The 25,726-nt window shown below is 33.4% G+C and overlaps 1 protein-coding gene across 1 annotated transcript in view; it reads right to left on the bottom strand.

Moving 5' to 3' along the window:
• The window catches only part of LOC149806256 (dynein beta chain, ciliary-like), a 185,028-nt gene that overhangs the window by 80,247 nt on the left and 79,055 nt on the right, over positions 1 to 25,726 (bottom strand). The window contains exons 19-22 of the mRNA XM_089951202.1: positions 24,149 to 24,367; positions 12,954 to 13,106; positions 12,245 to 12,478; positions 2,557 to 2,849 (exon numbers count right to left, since the gene is read on the bottom strand). Of these exons, the coding sequence (XP_089807328.1) occupies positions 2,557 to 2,849; positions 12,245 to 12,478; positions 12,954 to 13,106; positions 24,149 to 24,367 (899 nt within the window). The remainder of the gene's footprint in view (positions 1 to 2,556; positions 2,850 to 12,244; positions 12,479 to 12,953; positions 13,107 to 24,148; positions 24,368 to 25,726) is intronic.

The raw sequence follows: 25,726 nt of genomic DNA, 5'->3' as shown, positions 1-25,726 counted from the left end.
GTTATAATAGGGACATTTGGTCAGTATATTATAATAGGGCATTTGGTCAGTATATTATAATAGGGACATTTAGTCAGTATATTATAATAGGGACATTTGGTCAGTATATTATAATAGGGACATTTCATATCAGTATATTATAATAGGAACATTTGGTCAGTATATTATAATAGGGACATTTCATATCAGTATATTATAATAGGGACATTTGGTCAATATATTATAACAGGGACATTTGGTCAGTATATTATAAAAGGGACATTTGGTCAATATATTATAATAGGGACATTTGGTGAATATATTATAATAGGGACATTTGGTCAGTATATTATAATAGGGCATTTGGTCAGTATATTATAATAGGGACATTTGGTCAGTATATTATAATAGGGACATTTGGTCAGTATATTATAATAGGGACACTTCATATCAGTATATTATAATAGGGACATTTGGTCAATATATTATAACAGGGACATTTGGTCAGTATATTATAATAGGGACATTTGGTCAGTATATTATAATAGGGACACTTCATATCAGTATATTATAATAGGGACATTTGGTCAGTATATTATAATAGGGACATTTCATATCAGTATATTATAATAGGGACATTTGGTCAGTATATTTTAATAGGGACATTTCATATCAGTATATTATAATAGGGACATTTGGTCTATCTTTTCTGATCAGCTGTTATATAGCATGGATTTATGGACTATTTCAGACCAGCTGTGTTATAGTGGGGATATAACAGTACAGACTGTTTTATCAATGTGACAAACCAAATTTCAAACAACACTATCAAATCAGAAAATAATAAAGTTATTCCTTAAATAAAACAAATTACACTTATGCTGCTAATAAAATTCATAACTGTTATCTCTTAAATAAAACACACTACTGTTATCTCTTAACCAAAGTAAAGTTACCAACTAAACCAACATAGCAAGTTACTCCCTAAATCAAGCATAGAATAGTTATTCCCTGAATCAAACAGAAAACTGTTACCCCCTAAAATTGTTACCCCATAAAATAATACAGTACAAGTACTGCCTAAATAAAACATGTTATAGTTATTCCCTGAATCAAACAGAAAAATGTTACCCCCTAAAATAATACAGTACATTAATTCCTAAATAAAACATGATTCCATAAGTAAATCTGGAAAACTTTCAATGGCTCGTACAATTGGCTACTGTACCCTTAATTTTCAACTCCAATCAACCCAGACCTCCCAACCAATCCTGACCTCCCAATCAATCCTGACCTGCCAATCAATCCAGACCTCCCAATCAATCCAGACCTTCCAATCAATCCTGACCTCCCAATCAATCCTGCCCTTCCAATCAATCCAGACCTCACAATCAATCCTGACCACCCAATCAATCCAGACCTCCCAATAAATCCAGACCTCCCAATCAATCCTGATCTCCCAATCAATCCAGAACTCCCAATCAATCCTGACCTCCCAATCAATCCAGACCTCCCAATCGATCCTGACCTCCCAATCAATCCAGACCTCCCAATCAATCCTGACCTCTCAATCAATCCTGACCTCCCAATCAATCCAGACCTCCCAATCAATCCTGACTGCCCAATCAATCCAGACCTCCCAATCAATTCTGACAGCCCAATCAATCCAAATCTCCCAATCAATCCTGACCTCCCAATCAATCCAGACCTCCCAATCAATCCAGACCTCCCAACCAATCCAGACCTTTCAATCAATCCTGACCTCCCAATCAATCCAGACCTCCCAATAAATCCCGACCTCCCAATCAATCCTGAGCTCCCAATCAATCCAGAGCTCCCAATCAATCCAGACCTCCCAATCAATCCTGACCGCCCAATCAATCCAGACCTCCCAATCAATCCTGACCTCCCAATCAATCCAGACCTCAAAACCAATCCAGACCTTTCAATCAATCCTGACCTCCCAATCAATCCAGACCTCCCAATCAATCCTGACCTCATAATCAATCCAGACCTCCCAATCAATCCAGACCTCCCAATCAATCCTGATCTCCCAATCAATCCAGACCTCCCAATCAATCCTGACCTCCCAACCAATCCAGACCTCCCAATCAATCCAGACCTCCCAATCAATCCTGACCTTCCAATCAATCCTGACCTCCCAAATAATCCTGACCTCCCAATCAATCCTAACCTCCCAAATCAATTATGACTTCCCAGTCGCAATCAATCCTGACCTCCCAATCAATCCTGACCTCCCAATCATTGCATTCATCAAAATTTTCTGAATTTGGGGAACTTTTGTACTGCATCTGATGACAATTAACTCTTGCAACTATAAATTTACAAAACTGGGTAAACAGCTAACAAAAAGTAGCTAGATGACACTGTGACTATTATAGTATGCCTTTTGCAACATGCATAATAAAATCAGTAAAAAAATATCTATAATGGATTTTGACATTTATTTCATATTTATGTTTTACTTATTTCATAATTTTACTTGTTTTATATTTTTTTATATACTTATTTCATATTTATTTTGTATATTTATGATGACCACAAACTATATCCTACCTATCTGTCAGTGGCGTGATGACGAGACGAGGGGTGTTGCCCAGGTATTCATGGGAGTAGCGAAACTGGGCATCACAGATGTTGGCAAAACAATCTTTTTCATTGTCATCCCATCTGTGACGCAGCTGAGATAGCCATGTAAAGGCCTGAGAGCTGTCTACTTTCATGGTGATTAATTTGTTGACGACATCTCGAGCGTGTACATCGATGGTACAGATGGTCATGATCTTCTGGCGGTCGCCCTTGGAAAGGTCTCCAATCAACATGGAAATAAGAGCATTGAGTTGGTTGACCTGAAGAGGAGGATATAAAAAATCAAAATTTCTGTTAATAGATGCCTGCTCAAGCTGAAAAACAATTTTTAACCTATTACCAATTTTGGGGATTAGAAAGCAACATAAATGACAATGATTTTTTTTTTTAAATATGGAGAGTGTAATGTCTGCAGTAGCGCTTTACGGCATGGAGAGTGTAATGTCTGTAGTAGTGCTTTAAGAGTGTAATGTCTGTAGTAGCACTTTACGGCATGGAGAGTGTAATATCTGTAGCAGCGCTTTATGGCATGGAGAGTGTAATGTCTGTAGTAGCGCTTTATGGCATGGAGAGTGTAATGTCTGTAGTAGCGCTTTATGGCATGGAGAGTGTAATGTCTGTAGTAGCGCTTTATGGCATGGAGAGTGTACTGTCTGTAGTAGTGCTTTATGGCATGGAGAGTGTAATGTCTGTAGTAGTGCTTTATGGCATGGAGAGTGTAATGTCTGTAGTAGCGCTTTATGGCATGGAGAGTGTAATGTCTGTAGTAGCGCTTTATGGCATGGAGAGTGTAATGTCTGTAGTAGCGCTTTATGGCATGGAGAGTGTAATGTCTATAGTAGCGCTTTATGGCATGGAGAGTGTAATGTCTGTAGTAGCGCTTTATGGCATGGAGAGTGTACTGTCTGTAGTAGTGCTTTATGGCATGGAGAGTGTAATGTCTGTAGTAGCGCTTTATGGCATGGAGAGTGTAATCTCTAGTAGTGCTTTATGGCATGGAGAGTGTAATGTCTGTAGTAGCGCTTTATGGCATGGAGAGTGTAATGTCTGTAGTAGCACTTTATGGCATGGAGAGTGTAATGTCTGTAGTTGCGCTTTATGGCATGGAGAGTGTAATGTCTGTAGTAGTGCTTTATGGCATGGACAGTGTAATGTCTGTAGTAGAGCTTTAAGAGTGTAATGTCTGTAGTTGCGCTTTATGGCATGGAGAGTGTAATATCTGTAGTAGCGCTTTATGGCATGGAGAGTGTACTGTCTTTAGTAGCACTTTATGGCATGGAGAGTGTAATGTCTGTAGTAGCGCTTTATGGCATGGAGAGTGTAATGTCTGTAGTAGCGCTTTAAGAGTGTAATGTCTGTAGTAGCGCTTTATGGCATGGAGAGTGTACTGTCTGTAGTAGTACTTTATGGCATGGAGAGTGTAATGTCTGTAGTAGTGCTTTATGGCATGGACAGTGTAATGTCTGTAGTAGAGCTTTAAGAGTGTAATGTCTGTAGTAGCACTTTATGGCATGGAGAGTGTAATATCTGTAGTAGCGCTTTATGGCATGGAGAGTGTAATGTCTGTAGTAGCACTTTATGGCATGGAGAGTGTAATGTCTGTAGTAGCACTTTATGGCATGGAGAGTGTAATGTCTGTAGTAGCGCTTTATGGCATGGAGAGTGTACTGTCTGTAGTAGCGCTTTATGGCATGGAGAGTGTACTGTCTTTAGTAGCACTTTATGGCATGGAGAGTGTAATGTCTGTAGTAGCGCTTTATGGCATGGAGAGTGTAATGTCTGTAGTAGCGCTTTAAGAGTGTAATGTCTGTAGTAGCGCTTTATGGCATGGAGAGTGTACTGTCTGTAGTAGTACTTTATGGCATGGAGAGTGTAATGTCTGTAGTAGTGCTTTATGGCATGGAGAGTGTAATGTCTGTAGTAGCGCTTTATGGCATGGAGAGTGTACTGTCTGTAGTAGAGCTTTATGGCATGGAGAGTGTAATGTCTGTAGTAGCACTTTAAGAGTGTAATGTCTGTAGTAGCGCTTTATGGCATGGAGAGTGTACTGTCTGTAGTAGCGCTTTATGGCATGGAAAGTGTACTGTCTGTAGTAGCGCTTTATGGCATGGAGAGTGTACTGTCTGTAGTAGCACTTTATGGCATGGAGAGTGTAATGTCTGTAGTAGTACTTTATGGCATGGATAGTGTAATGTCTGTAGTAGTGCTTTATGGCATGGACAGTGTAATGTCTGTAGTAGAGCTTTAAGAGTGTAATGTCCGTAGTAGCGCTTTATGGCATGGAGAGTGTAATGTCTGTAGTAGCGCTTTATGGCATGGAGAGTGTAATGTCTGTAGTAGCACTTTATGGCATGGAGAGTGTAATGTCTGTAGTAGCGCTTTATGGCATGGAGAGTGTAATGTCTGTAGTAGCGCTTTATGGCATGGAGAGTGTAATATCTGTAGTAGCACTTTATGGCATGGAGAGTGTAATGTCTTTAGTAGCACTTTATGGCACCTTAGCACAACAATGGTTATATGATGCCAACTAAAGGTAAATGTTTGAAAAATTTAAAACATTCTAGGAAGATAAACCCTTCCAAATATATTTAAACATCAATTACATGAAAAAATATCAAATGTAACTATGTTTAAATTCTGTAAAATGTATGCAAAATAAAAAATAAAGGTAACACATATCAAATATGTAAAAGATATGGTCAAAACATTAATGTTAAATCAATCACATTCTCTTTTTAAAAAAAACATTATCTTTCGATGTCACATCATCATGCATTTTCTTCAGGCAGCTGACATTTAAATACTTCTGCTTTAAAAAACAGAAGTCGACACACTTGACAGAAATGTGTTCCAATGTCAATGGACACTGGCATGGCACATGTTCTGGCCAAGGTTCAGCCTTCAGAGGACATGCACAAGTCAAATACCAATTTTTTTCTTGTAAATTATGTTTCTTCAAGAATACTTACTCAATCATAATACCCTAGGAGAATTACTACTACCTCAAAAATCCCTCCCTCCCTGAAAATACTTTGAGCTACAAGTTATCTGCTCACCTAGGTGGCAGTTGGGCAGAGTTATCTCCTCTTAGTATAGGATTGGCACCAAATCCCATTAATATCTCAGTTAGGACTGGAGCATAAGATACTCTCTATATGGATGTAACTGCTGGGAGGCTGGGAGGGTTTATGTGTATTATGATAGGGTATATATTTTACCAGAAAAAATTGGTTTCTTCTTTAAATACATTACCCAATCATAACACCTTAGAAAAATATGTAAGAGATGAGGGAGATACATCCCCTTACCTGGAGAGACTATCTCTGTTCCTGTAAGGTACAAGACAGCTTCTAGATAACCCAACTAGAAAAGACCAGGGGCAGTTCAAAAATGAAAATATTTCCCCTCCCACAAATCCAAATGAAGTCATGAAGGCACATCTGTATGAAGCTGTCAAATGATTAGGAAGGATCAGAGATCTCTGACAAGAATTGGAGAGGTGTATTGAGACCTCCATCCCATGAGAGGTGTATTGAGACCTCCATCCCATGAAGATAGAGAACAGTTTCACTCATGCAGAGATTGTCCAAAGTTCATGAGCCATTATGCAGAGCAAATTCATGGTGTGGGTTTAGCCCAAAGTTCATGAGCCATTATGCAGAGCAAATTCATGGTGTCGGTTTAGTCCAAAGTTCAATGGAGCCATTATGCAGAGCAAATTCATGGTGTGGGTTTAATCCAAAGTTCATGAGCCATTATGCAGAGCAAATTCATGGTGTGGGTTTAGTCCATTTTTAAGTTCATGAGCCATTATGCAGAGCAAATTCATGGTGTGGGTTTAGTCCAAAGTTCATGAGCCATTATGCAGAGCAAATTCATGGTGTCAGTTTAGTCCAAAGTTGATGAGCCATTATGTAGAGCAAATTCATCCTGGCCAAAAGCTTAGTAGTGACACAGAATGTGATACCAAATACCCAGGAAATTTGTTGGGTAACTCATGACATCACTCATCCAATTAGGATCTAATAATCATGAGGAAATGCCAGTATCATCATTTACAGATTAAGGTAGTGAATTAGACATCTCCTCTCTTGAAAACTGAGGCCCCAAGATCAACATCATATGCTGGAAGTGAGGGTGTTGATATAAGTTGTATGTCTTTCATAGGACATGCGTATCAGCACTATACAATCAGACTGACCTAGTAGAGTGCCAGTACAGGCTGGGTATTATGCACAGGAAGTGTCTATTCACAAAGAGCATTGCAGCACTATGCAACTCCTGGAACTAGACAAGCTGGTGGCTGATACTCTAGATCTTATAATAATAATAATAATAATAATAATAATAATAATAATAATAATAATGCTTTATTTATAGAGGGTGACTCATTAGTCAAGCACTATTCTCCCTTGAGGCCTTCTTAACACATCAGCCCCTGGTGAGGAGTTTACATGGCAGGAAGTAGTAGCCTACTGCCAAGCTCTGTAGCGTCAAGGTCATGTATGATACACTTAAGTGGGTGGTATTATATAGAAAGGTAGACAGATGTAGCTCTACAATGATACCAAATAATCTGGAATTTCAAATTGCACTACAAAATACAGAGGGAAAAACCTAATTTTTTGGACCTGATTATTTTTCATCGAAAATTTGCCCGTGGTCAGAATCCAATTTTGTGTCCAGATTTTATACTTTTTGATCTCAGGTCTAGGGCAGACTGGTATGAACTGCAAACAGACAAATGAACTTTTGCAAAAAGTTGGATAAGATGGGCATTTGGAATAAAGAGTGGTCTCGATATGAAAATAATGGGTCCATTAAGCAAAAAAAAAAAAAAAAAAAAAAGAACTCCAACTTTTACCCTTCTGCTCATGTGCAAGCCAAATAGCCAATGAAAAATGATGTTTCTAACACAACTAGGCATTATGTATTATGTTATTGGAAAATCACCTGGAAGTTGATGTTTTAGGATGTATTCAGAAATAGCTTTAAAGATGGGTTTCCTACTCGAATTTCAGACAAAAATGACAAAAAGCTCCAGCGGTTACTGTGTTAAGGAGTATAACAATGCACATTGTATGAAGAGAGCAATATTTACTGTTTAACATGTTTAGTATTAAAATACTATATTCCATTATCTATTAGAAAAACATACATGCTCATGATATCTTTTCTTAAATACTCTACTATTTTCAGCAGATTTTACATGTAGTGGAAGCTTATTCCACAGAACTGTACCAGAGTATTGAAAACTCTTCTTAAATTGCTCTGTTCTTGGTTTTGGTATTAGAAGGTTTCCATGTGATATTGATCTCACTGGTATTGTGTTGAAAAAGGCCTGAATAAGTCCTGAAGATACTCTGGTGCAGTTCAATGTAGACATTTATATAAAAGAACTGTTTTTTGAAAATCTCTTCTGTTATATATTGTGAACCATTTGAGTTTATTATGTAAATAATGCTTTTGAGGGATGATCAATAGATGCATCTAAAATTATGCATGCTGCTCATTTCTGAAGTTTATAAATCCTGTCAAGCTCAGATTTAGCACAGTTTCCCTATACATTTGAACAATAATCCATTGTTGGAAGATTATATGACTTGTAGTACAGATTTCAAGTTTCCATAGGTAAATATTTCTTGATTCTGCTTAGTAGGGCAATTTTGGATGACTGTTTTACAAAGCTTAAATTTTGGATGACAGTGTTTTACAAAGCTTAAATTTTGGATGACAGTGTTTGGACAACAGTGTTTACAAAGAGTTTTCTATAGCCCACTACAGGCTTTTATACACATATAAATCAAAACTATAGCCAGAACTATTGTGAAGCTGCATAGGCATTGAAAATACATAAATACTATATATTTAGTGATGGCAAAGTAATAAGTGTAAAGGCAGAACTTTCAGAGTAGGAAAGAAAATTGGAAATATAAATGGATATACATCCTGTTTTGAAGACTATGCCAACTTGTAAGCATAGAGGTTCCAGAAACTTAGTAGAGGATTTTTGCAAGGCGGAGAGTGTGGATGTAGTAACTGAGATATTCATGGGATTTAACACCAACCCCTATACCAAGGGGAAATCACTCTGCCCAAACACCACCTAGGTGGGCAGATACCTGAGCTTCTTTTAACTAAAAGTGTTTTCTGGGAGGGCTGGATTTGCGAGGTAATAGTAGTTCTCCTATTATTATTGGAAAGCATTTAAAGAACTGTGTGTCTGATATGTGACTGGCACATTAACACCTCATCTATACAATTTGTGACTGGCACATTAACACCTCATCTATACAATTTGTTCTTTATGAGGGATGCCACTCTCCAATAATGAATTTGATTTTTGTTTGGAGAGTTTTCAATCCATGTCTTTGTCTAAATATGAACATACTGATAAACCTTTTGATTTTTACCAATTCATGACATACATGAAAATAATGGATTGAACAAAAAGGAAATGTGATAGCAAACCAGTCATATTAAGTTTGTGCTTAGAAATACAAAGAAACAATGTCATTTTCAGTCTGTGTTTAGGAATACAAAAACATATCGTGATAGCAAACCAGTCATATTCAGTCTGTGTTTAGGAATACAAAAACATATCGTGATAGCAAACCAGTCATATTCAGTCTATGTTTAGGAATACAAAAACATATCGTGATAGCAAACCAGTCATATTCAGTCTGTGTTTAGGAATACAAAAACATATCGTGATAGCAAACCAGTCATATTCAGTCTGTGTTTAGGAATACAAAAACATATCGTGATAGCAAACCAGTCATATTCAGTCTGTGTTTAGGAATACAAAAACATATCGTGATAGCAAACCAGTCATATTCAGTCTATGTTTAGGAATACAAAAACATATCGTGATAGCAAACCAGTCATATTCAGTCTATGTTTAGGAATACAAAAACATATCGTGATAGCAAACCAGTCATATTCAGTCTATGTTTAGGAATACAAAAACATACTGTGATAGCAAACCAGTCATATTCAGTCTGTGTTTAGGAATACAAAAACATATCGTGATAGCAAACTAGTCATATTCAGTCTATGTTTAGGAATACAAAAACATATCGTGATAGCAAACCAGTCATATTCAGTCTATGTTTAGGAATACAAAAACATACTGTGATAGCAAACCAGTCATATTCAGTCTATGTTTAGGAATACAAAAACATACTGTGATAGCAAACAGTCATATTCAGTCTATGTTTAGGAATACAAAAACATATTGTGATAGCAAACCAGTCATATTCAGTCTGTGTTTAGGAATACAAAAACATACTGTGATAGCAAACCAGTCATATTCAGTCTGTGTTTAGGAATACAAAAACATACTGTGATAGCAAACCAGTCATATTCAGTCTATGTTTAGGAATACAAAAACATACTGTGATAGCAAACCAGTCATATTCAGTCTGTGTTTAGGAATACAAAAACATATCGTGATAGCAAACCAGTCATATTCAGTCTATGTTTAGGAATACAAAAACATATCGTGATAGCAAACCAGTCATATTCAGTCTATGTTTAGGAATACAAAAACATATCGTGATAGCAAACCAGTCATATTCAGTCTATGTTTAGGAATACAAAAACATATTGTGATAGCAAACCAGTCATATTCCGTCTATGTTTAGGAATACAAAAACATACTGTGATAGCAAACCAGTCATATTCAGTCTGTGTTTAGGAATACAAAAACATACTGTGATAGCAAACCAGTCATATTCAGTCTATGTTTAGGAATACAAAAACATATCGTGATAGCAAACCAGTCATATTCAGTCTATGTTTAGGAATACAAAAACATACGGTGATAGCAAACCAGTCATATTCAGTCTGTGTTTAGGAATACAAAAACATATCGTGATAGCAAACCAGTCATATTCAGTCTATGTTTAGGAATACAAAAACATATCGTGATAGCAAACTAGTCATATTCAGTCTATGTTTAGGAATACAAAAACATACTGTGATAGCAAACCAGTCATATTCAGTCTGTGTTTAGGAATACAAAAACATACTGTGATAGCAAACCAGTCATATTCAGTCTGTGTTTAGGAATACAAAAACATACTGTGATAGCAAACCAGTCATATTCAGTCTATGTTTAGGAATACAAAAACATATCGTGATAGCAAACCAGTCATATTCAGTCTGTGTTTAGGAATACAAAAACATACTGTGATAGCAAACCAGTCATATTCAGTCTGTGTTTAGGAATACAAAAACATACTGTGATAGCAAACCAGTCATATTCAGTCTGTGTTTAGGAATACAAAAACATACTGTGATAGCAAACCAGTCATATTCAGTCTATGTTTAGGAATACAAAAACATACTGTGATAGCAAACCAGTCATATTCAGTCTATGTTTAGGAATACAAAAACATACTGTGATAGCAAACCAGTCATATTCAGTCTATGTTTAGGAATACAAAAACATACTGTGATAGCAAACCAGTCATATTCAGTCTATGTTTAGGAATACAAAAACATACTATCATAGCAAACCAGTCATATTCAGTCTATGTTTAGGAATACAAAAACATACTGTGATAGCAAACCAGTCATATTCAGTCTATGTTTAGGAATACAAAAACATATTGTGATAACAAACCAGTCATATTCAGTCTGTGTTTAGGAATACAAAAACATATCGTGATAGCAAACGAGTCATATTCAGTCTATGTTTAGGAATACAAAAACATATCGTGATAGCAAACCAGTCATATTCAGTCTATGTTTAGGAATACAAAAACATACTGTGATAGCAAACCAGTCATATTCAGTCTGTGTTTAGGAATACAAAAACATATCGTGATAGCAAACCAGTCATATTCAGTCTGTGTTTAGGAATACAAAAACATACTGTGATAGCAAACCAGTCATATTCAGTCTATGTTTAGGAATACAAAAACATATCGTGATAGCAAACCAGTCATATTCAGTCTGTGTTTAGGAATACAAAAACATATTGTGATAGCAAACCAGTCATATTCAGTCTGTGTTTAGGAATACAAAAACATCGTGATAGCAAACCAGTCATATTCAGTCTGTGTTTAGGAATACAAAAACATATTGTGATAGCAAACCAGTCATATTCAGTCTGTGTTTAGGAATACAAAAACATATTGTGATAGCAAACCAGTCATATTCAGTCTGTGTTTAGGAATACAAAAACATCGTGATAGCAAACCAGTCATATTCAGTCTGTGTTTAGGAATACAAAAACATATTGTGATAGCAAACCAGTCATATTCAGTCTGTGTTTAGGAATACAAAAACATATTGTGATAGCAAACCAGTCATATTCAGTCTGTGTTTAGGAATACAAAAACATATTGTGATAGCAAACCAGTCATATTCAGTCTATGTTTAGGAATACAAAAACATACTGTGATAGCAAACCAGTCATATTCAGTCTGTGTTTAGGAATACAAAAACATATCGTGATAGCAAACCAGTCATATTCAGTCTGTGTTTAGGAATACAAAAACATACTGTGATAGCAAACCAGTCATATTCAGTCTAGCAAACCAGTCATATTCAGTCTGTGTTTAGGAATACAAAAACATACTGTGATAGCAAACCAGTCATATTCAAAATAAATATGGTCTAGTGTATGAACACTTCATGTACATACTTGTTTCTTAAAGTAGTCTTTCAGTGCATTTTCATAGCCTTCCTCCAGTCTGCCAAATGCTATGTTCACCTCGGTGGTCCACCAGATTTGTGTGCCACACAGAGCCACTTGGGCTGGGAAATCAAAGATCCACTGGTCCCTGGGTTTCTCCTCATATGATGCAACAGCATCAGTCATCTGGTAGCGTACAGTGCTGCACTGGGCATCCAGAAGTCTGTTTAGCCAGACTTCAACCTATAGAAATAAATATTAAAGGTAGCATACAGAAGTCTGTTTAGCCAGACTTCAACCTATAGAAATAAATATTAAAGGTAGCATACAGAAGTCTGTTTAGCCAGACTTCAACCTATAGAAATAAATATTAAAGGTAGCATACAGTACTTTCTGCATTGGGCATCCAGAAGTAATTGTAACCAGACTTCCACCTATCGAAATGTTAAAGGTTACACAGTACAGGTATACATGATGGAATTTTGTAGTACCCTTCTGTACTTCCTTAGATATATATACATATATATATATATATATATATATATATATATATATATATATATATATATATATATATGAAAGGCAGATGAATACAGGCAAGCAGACAGACAGAAACAGATTAGCAGAGACAGAGGCACATAGGCAGACAAACAGACAGACTGACACAAAAAAGTGAAGATACAATGAAAGAGAATGACAGATGAACAATAAAACTGACCTGTCCTGACAAATCACACTTCTTGTCCAGGTCCACATATTCATCATCTTTGCTGAACATGCCAAGAGCAACTTTGGTGTCATTTTCACTGCTATCCTTTTCAAACTTCAACTTGGCCATGCTGTCAAACAGTTTGGTCAAATGACGAGCCACCTATTAGTTAGCAAAGGAATATCATGGTAGAGTTTACAGTTGTCACACATGTATATATATATATATATATATATATATATATATATATATATATATATATATATATATATATATATATATATATATATATATATATATATATAATTAACCCATGTAAATATATTTATATTATTCAGGCATTAATTAATTAAAAGTTATTAAAACTATACAAATGTAGGTCTGAGTACAATATTTTTAAGGTGTTGCACATCTTCAGGGCCAGTTTTCTCTAAAGTTCTATAAGCTGTCTAAAGTTCATATATTAAAATAGTTTGGCTATGATATGAAGAATGAATGTAAATTTTGAAACCTTAGTACATACATAAATACACACACACACACACACATATACATACATACATACATACATAAATAAATACATACATGCATACATATGGAAATCATGTTTTTCACTTTAAGCAGGCTTTAGATATAATTCTGGTACATGTTTTTCTGTATGTTTAGCATACGAACATACTTAATGTTTGTCCTGTTTAATATACATGACAGCATGTGTATTTAGCATACCCTATATACTTGCTTATAAGTCAAGCATTTTATCTGAAAATTTAATCCATGCAGAGAAAATGTCATCTTATATGAGTGACATACAAAAAAATTGATAACCTAGGGGCAATGTTGGGAACTAAATGTTGGCGGCAGGACGCAAAAATACTGTAAATTAAAATATATTTACGTTTCTAGGTCGCTATTCCCATTCGCAAATGTGTATACGTCATGTACCATATTTATCCATTTTGTGATGATACTCATTACAGATTACTTGTATATGTGTATGAAATGTACCGTATTTATCCATTTTGTGATGATACTCATTACAGATTACTTGTATATGTGTATGAAATGTACCGTATTTATCCATTTTGTGATGATACTCATTACAGATTACTTGTATATGTGTATGAAATGTACCGTATTTATCCATTTTGTGATGATACTCATTACAGATTACTTGTATATGTGTATGAAATGTACCGTATTTATCCATTTTGTGATGATACTCATTACAGATTACTTGTATATGTGTATGAAATGTACCGTATTTATCCATTTTGTGATGATACTCATTACAGATTACTTGTATATGTGTATATCATGTACCGTACTTATCCATTTTGTGATGATACTCATTACAGATTACTTGCATTTGCGTATGAAATGTACCGTATTTATCCATTTTGTGATGATACTCATTACAGATTACTTGCATTTGTGTACGAAATGTATCGTATTTATCCATTTTGTGATGATACTCATTACAGATTAGTTGTATTTGTGTACGAAATGTACCGTACTTATCCATTTTGTGATGATACTCATTACAGATTACTTGTATATGTGTATATCATGTACCGTACTTATCCATTTTGTGATGATACTCATTACAGATTACTTGTATATGTGTATGAAATGTACCTTATTTATCCATTTTGTGATGATAATCATTATAAATTACTTGTATATGTGTATGAAATGTACCTTATTTATCAAAATTTTGTGATGATACTCATTACAGATTACTTGTATATGTGTATGAAATGTACCATATTTATCCATTTTGTGATGATACTCATTACAGATTACTTGTATATGTGTATGAAATGTACCATATTTATCCATTTTGTGATGATAATCATTATAAATTACTTGTATATGTGTATGAAATGTACCATATTTATCCATTTTGTGATGATAATCATTATAAATTACTTGTATATGTGTATGAAATGTACCTTATTTATCCATTTTGTGATGATACTCATTACAGATTACTTGTATATGTGTATATCATGTACCGTACTTATCCATTTTGTGATGATACTCATTACAGATTACTTGTATATGTGTATGAAATGTACCTTATTTATCCATTTTGTGATGATACTCATTACAGATTACTTGTATATGTGTATATCATGTACCGTACTTATCCATTTTGTGATGATACTCATTACAGATTACTTGTATATGTGTATGAAATGTACCTTATTTATCAATTTTGTGATGATACTCATTACAGATTACTTGTATATGTGTATGAAATGTACCATTTTTATCCATTTTGTGATGATACTCATTACAGATTACTTGTATATGTGTATGAAATGTACCATATTTATCAAAATTTTGTGATGATACTCATTACAGATTACTTGTATATGTGTATGAAATGTACCTTATTTATCCATTTTGTGATGATACTCATTACAGATTACTTGTATATGTGTATGAAATGTACCATATTTATCAAAATTTTGTGATGATACTCATTACAGATTACTTGTATATGTGTATGAAATGTACCATTTTTATCCATTTTGTGATGATACTCATTACAGATTACTTGTATATGTGTATATCATTTATCCATTTTGTGATGATACTCATTACAGATTACTTGTATATGTGTATGAAATGTACCATATTTATCAAAATTTTGTGATGATACTCATTACAGATTACTTGTATATGTGTATGAAATGTACCATTTTTATCCATTTTGTGATGATACTCATTACAGATTACTTGCATTTGTGTATGAAATGTACCGTATTTATCCATCTTGTGATGATACTTATTATAGATTACTTGTATATGTGTATGAAATGTACCTTATTTATCCATTTTGTGATGATACTCATTACAGATTACTTGTATATGTGTATATCATTTATCCATTTTGTGATGATACTCATTACAGATTACTTGTATATGTGTATGAAATGTACCATATTTATCAAAATTTTGTGATGATACTCATTACAGATTACTTGTATATGTGTATGAAATGTACCTTATTTATCCATTTTGTGATGATAATCATTATAAATTACTTGTATATGTGTATGAAATGTACCTTATTTATCAAAATTTTGTGATGATACTCATTACAGATTACTTGTATATGTGTATATCATGTACCGCATTTATCCATTTTGTGATGATAATCATTATAAATTACTTGTATATGTGTATGAAATGTACCATATTTATCAAAATTTTGTGATGATACTCATTACAGATTACTTGTATATGTGTATGAAATGTACCATATTTATCCATTTTGTGATGATACTCATTACAGATTACTTGTATATGTGTATATCATTTATCCATTTTGTGATGATACTCATTACAGATTACTTGTATATGTGTATGAAATGTACCATATTTATCAAAATTTTGTGATGATACTCATTACAGATTACTTGTATATGTGTATGAAATGTACCATTTTTATCCATTTTGTGATGATACTCATTACAGATTACTTGCATTTGTGTATGAAATGTACCGTATTTATCCATCTTGTGATGATACTTATTATAGATTACTTGTATATGTGTATGAAATGTACCTTATTTATCCATTTTGTGATGATACTCATTACAGATTACTTGTATATGTGTATGAAATGTACCATATTTATCAAAATTTTGTGATGATACTCATTACAGATTACTTGTATATGTGTATGAAATGTACCTTATTTATCCATTTTGTGATGATAATCATTATAAATTACTTGTATATGTGTATGAAATGTACCTTATTTATCAAAATTTTGTGATGATACTCATTACAGATTACTTGTATATGTGTATATCATGTACCGCATTTATCCATTTTGTGATGATAATCATTATAAATTACTTGTATATGTGTATGAAATGTACCATTTTTATCCATTTTGTGATGATACTCATTACAGATTACTTGTATATGTGTATGAAATGTACCATATTTATCAAAATTTTGTGATGATACTCATTACAGATTACTTGTATATGTGTATGAAATGTACCTTATTTATCCATTTTGTGATGATACTCATTACAGATTACTTGTATATGTGTATGAAATGTACCATATTTATCAAAATTTTGTGATGATACTCATTACAGATTACTTGTATATGTGTATGAAATGTACCATTTTTATCCATTTTGTGATGATACTCATTACAGATTACTTGTATATGTGTATGAAATGTACCATATTTATCCATTTTGTGATGATACTCATTACAGATTACTTGTATATGTGTATATCATTTATCCATTTTGTGATGATACTCATTACAGATTACTTGTATATGTGTATGAAATGTACCATATTTATCAAAATTTTGTGATGATACTCATTACAGATTACTTGTATATGTGTATGAAATGTACCATTTTTATCCATTTTGTGATGATACTCATTACAGATTACTTGCATTTGTGTATGAAATGTACCGTATTTATCCATCTTGTGATGATACTTATTATAGATTACTTGTATATGTGTATGAAATGTACCTTATTTATCCATTTTGTGATGATACTCATTACAGATTACTTGTATATGTGTATGAAATGTACCATATTTATCAAAATTTTGTGATGATACTCATTACAGATTACTTGTATATGTGTATGAAATGTACCTTATTTATCCATTTTGTGATGATAATCATTATAAATTACTTGTATATGTGTATGAAATGTACCTTATTTATCAAAATTTTGTGATGATACTCATTACAGATTACTTGTATATGTGTATATCATGTACCGCATTTATCCATTTTGTGATGATAATCATTATAAATTACTTGTATATGTGTATGAAATGTACCATATTTATCAAAATTTTGTGATGATACTCATTACAGATTACTTGTATATGTGTATGAAATGTACCGTACTTATCCATTTTGTGATGATACTCATTACAGATTACTTGTATATGTGTATGAAATGTACCTTATTTATCCATTTTGTGATGATAATCATTATAAATTACTTGTATATGTGTATGAAATGTACCATATTTATCAAAATTTTGTGATGATACTCATTACAGATTACTTGTATATGTGTATGAAATGTACCATATTTATCCATTTTGTGATGATACTCATTACAGATTACTTGTATATGTGTATATCATTTATCCATTTTGTGATGATACTCATTACAGATTACTTGTATATGTGTATGAAATGTACCATATTTATCAAAATTTTGTGATGATACTCATTACAGATTACTTGTATATGTGTATGAAATGTACCATTTTTATCCATTTTGTGATGATACTCATTACAGATTACTTGCATTTGTGTATGAAATGTACCGTATTTATCCATCTTGTGATGATACTTATTATAGATTACTTGTATATGTGTATGAAATGTACCTTATTTATCCATTTTGTGATGATACTCATTACAGATTACTTGTATATGTGTATATCATTTATCCATTTTGTGATGATACTCATTACAGATTACTTGTATATGTGTATGAAATGTACCTTATTTATCCATTTTGTGATGATAATCATTATAAATTACTTGTATATGTGTATGAAATGTACCTTATTTATCAAAATTTTGTGATGATACTCATTACAGATTACTTGTATATGTGTATATCATGTACCGCATTTATCCATTTTGTGATGATAATCATTATAAATTACTTGTATATGTGTATGAAATGTACCATATTTATCCATTTTGTGATGATACTCATTACAGATTACTTGTATATGTGTATGAAATGTACCGTATTTATCCATTTTGTGATGATACTCATTACAGATTACTTGTATATGTGTATGAAATGTACCGTATTTATCCATTTTGTGATGATACTCATTACAGATTACTTGTATATGTGTATGAAATGTACCATATTTATCAAAATTTTGTGATGATACTCATTACAGATTACTTGTATATGTGTATGAAATGTACCTTATTTATCCATTTTGTGATGATAATCATTATAAATTACTTGTATATGTGTATGAAATGTACCTTATTTATCAAAATTTTGTGATGATACTCATTACAGATTACTTGTATATGTGTATATCATGTACCGCATTTATCCATTTTGTGATGATAATCATTATAAATTACTTGTATATGTGTATGAAATGTACCATATTTATCAAAATTTTGTGATGATACTCATTACAGATTACTTGTATATGTGTATGAAATGTACCATATTTATAAAAATGTTGTGATGATACTCATTACAGATTACTTGTATATGTGTATGAAATGTACCATATTTATCAAAATTTTGTGATGATACTCATTACAGATTACTTGTATATGTGTATGAAATGTACCTTATTTATCCATTTTGTGATGATACTCATTACAGATTACTTGTATATGTGTATGAAATGTACCATATTTATCCATTTTGTGATGATACTCATTACAGATTATTTGTATGTACAGTTTTAGGATTTTAATACTGTGACAATATTAATGCTAAGTTTAAATATTATCCGCTACAAAGTGAAGTGACCATCAATGATGTTTACAGTGGGTATTAACTAGCATTGATGTTTACAGTGGGTATTAACTAGCATTGATGTTTACAGTGGGTATTAACTAGCATTGCTTTTATTTTCATGCAAGTCCTAACCACTTGGATTTGTATCAATATTTGCATTTTACTGTATAAACACTTTGTTTGATGCAATGTGTTCTTGTTATGGATTTTAACACCATTTCTCAGCACATTATAAGATACGCATCATTCACAGCCACCAGTATAACTCTTTGAGGAAGAACCCAGTAAGAACCATGACCACCAGTATAACTCTTTGAGGAAGAACCCAGTAAGAACCATGGCCACCAGTATAACTCTTTGAGGAAGAACCCAGTAAGAATCATGGCCACCAGTATAATTCTTTGAGGAAGAACCCAGTAAAAACATGGCTGCCAGTATAACTCTTTGAGGAAGAACCCAGTAAGAACCATGGCCACCAGTATAACTCTTTGAGGAAGAACCCAATAAGAACCATGGCCACCAGTATAGCTCCTTGAGGAAGAACCCAGTAAGAACCATGGCCCATGGGAAGCTAATGGTAAGCCTTCTCAAAAATCCACATTGGCTAAGCTAGAGATTAAAACCCACATGGACAGAGATGACAGTGATCAGTAAAGGTGAGTGTTTTAGCCCCTCAGCAACCTGGGGCACCATGTGATAGAATAAAACTTTTGATTTCAGTTTTATTTTCCTTTTCCAAAAGTTAGATTGTTAATTCCCAAGTTTTCTGCCTATGCACATGACCAAATAATAAAGTGGCTTGTGATGGCAGCACCCACTTGTTTTCACGCTGAAAATCATTTTGATGGAACCCCAGATTTAGTATATGTATTTGTTATAAACCTTATAGTGAATGTTTGGCCTTAATCTCTTTTTGCTTTATTTTCCTACCTTACAACCCTTCAAGCCATGGGTTTGATACTTGTTCAGTGCCAATGGTTATTTGAACTTCAAGTGATCTTGCCACATAATTGACAGTGTGTTCAGTTGCAGCCTTTCATACAATGTGTGATCAGTCTTTCATACAATGTGTGATCAAAGTCTTACTTACTGAGATTTCATACAATGTGTGATCAGTCTTTACTTACTGAGATTTCATACAATGCGTGATCAGTCTTTCATACAATGTGTGATCAAAGTCTTACTTACTGAGATTTCATACAATGTGTGATGAGTCTTACAAAGATTTCATACAATGTGTGATCAAAATCTTACTTACTGTGATTTCATACAATGTATGATCAGTCTTTACTTACTGAGATTTCAAACAATGTGTGATCAAAGTCTTACCAAAATTTCATACAATGTGTGATCAAAGTCTTGCTTACTGAGATTCCATACAATGTGTGATCAAAGTCTTACTGAGATTTCATACAATGTATGATCAGTCTTTACTTACTGAGATTTCAAACAATGTGTGATCAAAGTCTTTACTTACTGAGATTTCATGCAATGTGTGATCAAAGTCTTTACTTACTGAGATTTCATGCAATGTGTGATCAAAGTCTTACTTACTGAAATTTTATGCAATGTGTGATCAGTTTTACTGAGATTTCATACAATGTATGATCAGTCTTTACTTACTGAGATTTCATGCAATGTGTGATCAAAGTCTTTACTTACTGAGATTTCATGCAATGTGTGATCAAAGTCTTTACTTACTGAGATTTCATGCAATGTGTGATCAAAGTCTTTACTTACTGAGATTTCATGCAATGTGTGATCAAAGTCTTACTTACTGAAATTTTATGCAATGTGTGATCAGTTTTACTGAGATTTCATAAAATGTATGATCAGTCTTTACTTACTGAGATTTCATGCAATGTGTGATCAAAGTCTTTACTTACTGAGATTTCATGCAATGTGTGATCAAAGTCTTACTTACTGAGATTTCATGCAATGTGTGATCAGTTTTACTGAGATTTCATACAATGTATGATCAGTCTTTACTTACTGAGATTTCATACAATGTGTGATCAAAGTCTTTACTTACTGAGATTTCATGCAATGTGTGATCAAAATCTTACTTACTGAGATTTCATACAATGTGTGATCAAAGTCTTACTGAGATTTCATATAATGTGTGATCAAAGTCTTACTGAGATTTCATACAATGTATGATCAGTCTTTACTTACTGAGATTTCATACAATGTGTGATCGAAGTCTTACCGAGATTTCATACAATGTGTGATCAAAGTCTTGCTTACTGAGATTCCATACAATGTGTGATCAAAGTCTTACTTACTGAGATTTCATACAATGTGTGATCAAAGTCTTACTGAGATTTCATACAATGTATGATCAGTCTTTACTTACTGAGATTTCATGCAATGTGTGATCAAAGTCTTTACTTACTGAGATTTCATACAATGTGTGATCAAAGTCTTACTTACTGAGATTTCATGCAATGTGTCATCAGTTTTACTGAGATTTCATACAATGTGTGATCGAAGTCTTACTGAGATTTCATGCAATGTGTGATCAAAGTCTTTACTTACTGAGATTTCATGCAATGTGTGATCAAAGTCTTTACTTACTGAGATTTCATACAATGTGTGATCAAAGTCTTACTTACTGAGATTTCATGCAATGTGTGATCAGTTTTACTGAGATTTCATACAATGTGTGATCAAAGTCTTACTGAGATTTCATGCAATGTGTGATCAAAGTCTTTGCTTACTGAGATTTCATGCAATGTGTGATCAAAGTCTTTACTTACTACGATTTTATACAATGTGATCAAAGTCTTACTGAGATTTCATGCGCTGTGTGATCAGTTTTACTGAGATTTCATACAATGTGTGATCAAAGTCTTTACTTACTGAGATTTCATGCAATGTGTGAACAAAGTCTTTACTTACTACGATTTCATACAATGTGTGATCAAAGTCTTACTTACTGAAATTTCATGCAATGTGTGATCAGTTTTACTGAGATTTTATACAATGTGTGATCAAAGTCTTACTGAGATTTCATGCAATGTGTGATCAAAGTCTTTGCTTACTGAGATTTCATGCAATGTGTGATCAAAGTCTTTACTTACTATGATTTCATACAATGTGTGATCAAAGTCTTACTTACTGAGATTTCATGCGATGTGTGATCAGTTTTACTGAGATTTCATACAATGTGTGATCAAAGTCTTACAGAGATTTCATACAATGTGTGATAAGTCTTACTGAGATTTCATACAATGTGTGATCAAAGTCTTACTTAGTGAGATTCCATACAATGTGTGATCAAAGTCTTACTGAGATTCCATTACAATGTGTGATCAAAGTCTTACTTACTGAGATTTCATACAATGTGTGATCCTGTTACAGATCACTGCCATCTCACCTCTGTCTGCATGAGTTCGAGTCTCAGCCTCGGCTAACATTGGTACGTGAGAAAGCCTGCCAGTAGCTTATTTTGGGTCGGTGGTTCTTCCCTGGGTTTTCCAGGGTTCTTCCTCCACCAATTATACTGGCCGCCATGTATAGCCTATCTTGTGCTGAAAAATGGCGTTAAACCCTACAACAACAAAAACAACTACAATGTGTGATCTAAGTCTTACTGAGACCGAGCTCTAAATAAGCACTTGTATATGACAGTGAAGCCAAGGAAATGGTGTGATACTTACAATGACTAGACCACTATGAATTACTAGATGACGATGCAGGATTTCAGAACTTTATCAGACAACGAAGATGAAGTCTTGGACTTTGTACCAGATGACATTAGATAATGGCATTTATAGAATACTGTGTTTTAAAAAATGTGGACTAAACTTTCATTGTAAAAAGCGTGGAATTAACTGGATATTGTGAACTGGATCAATTAACACCTTGCTTTTTGGATATTGTGAATCGTATCATTGTAAACTAATTTATATACCAGTATGTGACCTATTAGTGAATTCAAGGATTCATCATATAAATAGACTTAAAATGTCAAGCATTATGGATTTAAATGGATTTAACTATGACAAAATGTAAGTTGTCAATTTATTTGTGATATGTTACACTCAATTGTATTTATATTTTATTTTACATTGGTTCTGTCATTATTTTTCAAAGCTATCTACCTATCTATCCAGTTTTTGGCTTGTTTATTGTTCCAAAATGAAACTCCGACTCACTGAGAGCAAGTCACCCCTTCAGACAGATCTGATTTGCAAAATACCCCCCAACTTGAAGGAGGGTCAAAGAGAAATTGGCTTTTTGTAGGCCTAACAAGAGGGATGGGGTGGGTCAACTTGTAGCCAAATCCACTTATAAGCAAGTATATATGGTATATGTTACATTACATGTCGAGCCTTGGACTCGAAACCACGCAGACAGAGGTGAGATGGCAGTGATCCGGAACGGTGAGCACTTTAGACCACTTGGGTACATGGGAAAGCCTGCCAGTAGTTTCTCATGGGTCGGTGGTTCTTCCCTGGGTTTTCCAGGGTTCTTCCTCCACCAGTTATACTGGCTGCCACGTATAGCCTATCTAGTGCAGAAAAATGGCGTTAAACCCTACAACAACATTACATGTCTAATATATGTGGTACTCAACATACATTATACAGATCTAGTAACATATATATAATGTATACAAATCAAACATGTTTCAAACACATAGCTACTTCTTATTTGTCAAAGTCTTACAACAGATGGGTTGTTTCCATTGGAGAGGATATCCAGCAAATCTGCAGAGGACACAAAGTAGAAACGTGGGAAGGCCAGTCGCTTTGTCTCCAGATATTCAGCAAGGGCTTTCTCACACAGAGTCAGGTGATCCTGGATGGCTTCCAGTTTCTCATACAGTTTAGGCACACTCGTGGCTTCAACTACATTTTTGGTTTTCTCCACAACTGATACTAGTTCCTAATGAAAAAAGAATCAATCTATATTTAACAGTTAAAACGTTCAGATAAATGAAATTTAATTTTTAACAACTGTAGTTGTATCTAAATCTGTAGGTAATGGTAACTAATTTTGGAAAACTAAATAAAATCTATTATAATTACAATAAAACATGCTTAGAATGAACAAGAATGCAATACATTTACAGTCAGTACAAAATGAATCTGCCATACTTGATGAAATGTAATATAAATATAATAGGAAAGGGATATAACAAAGTAACTATGCAGGCCGATAATGGTTCAAGTTTATATACATATGACAGATGCAGGCCGATAATGGTTCAAGTTTATATACATATGACAGATGCAGGCCGATAATGGTTCAAGTTTATATACATATGACAGATGCAGGCCAATAATGGTTCAAGTTTATATACATATGACAGATGCAGGCCAATAATGGTTCAAGTTTATATACATATGACAGATGCAGGCCGATAATGGTTCAAGTTTATATACATATGACAGAAAGCAAGGCATTACATGATTAATTAAATTATTAATTTATTACTAATATATCACATATATTTGAAGAAATTGGTATTTGACTGGATGTATATTATTGAAAGATACCTCTACTGGTCACAACATAAAGTTAAGAATACAATCAAAATATGGTGTGTTTTTTCGGAAGAAATAATTACTTTTAAAACTGACCTATAATGGTTTCCAATTTAGTGACCTTTGACCGTTGCATTTTGTTGGTATTTCACATACATTTCAGTATCATCGCATCATTGTATGTATTAAGTGATTCATCATTTCCCATCATATATGTTTTCTGCTTTCAAGTCAAGAATGTTCAAAGAAGAGAACTATTCCTTTCATTTGTAATGAAATGGAAACACATTTACAAGTCATTTGATTTCTGTTTCAAGAGTGTTCAAGGAAGAAAAGTCTTCCTTACCTATCTGGTTTTAATGAAAAGTACCCTTAAACAAAAGTAGACCATGAAAAACAAAAGGCATTAAATTTAATTAAATTTAATTTACAATAAATAAAAATTTGACTGCTATAAATGTAATAGTATATCTGTAAAGTCAGCAAACTTTATTTATTATTTCATTTCATTCAAATAAAAATGATATAGGTACAGCCATACGTAAATGGTGGTTGTTATGTCTGCCTGTAAAGGACCAACGCTACAGCTTGCAAGGTGTGTGAATCAGTATGAAACTTGATATCAAGCAAAATGTTTTTTGAAATGGAAATTAAGCAGCAAACTGAATAAAATTGATTTTCAAATCAATTCATGAATAAAATCATCATTATGTATTTCAAATTTCTCCTTTTTCTTCAAAAAGCATTCCTCATTTCT

Source organism: Sinohyriopsis cumingii, chromosome 2, assembly GCF_028554795.1.
Source record: "Sinohyriopsis cumingii isolate HCF-2022 chromosome 2, ASM2855479v2, whole genome shotgun sequence".
In the NCBI taxonomy this organism is placed as follows: Eukaryota; Metazoa; Mollusca; class Bivalvia; order Unionida; family Unionidae; genus Sinohyriopsis; species Sinohyriopsis cumingii.
The sequence above is the reverse complement of the archived record's forward strand: the minus strand, read 5'-3'. Positions and strand labels throughout refer to the sequence as shown.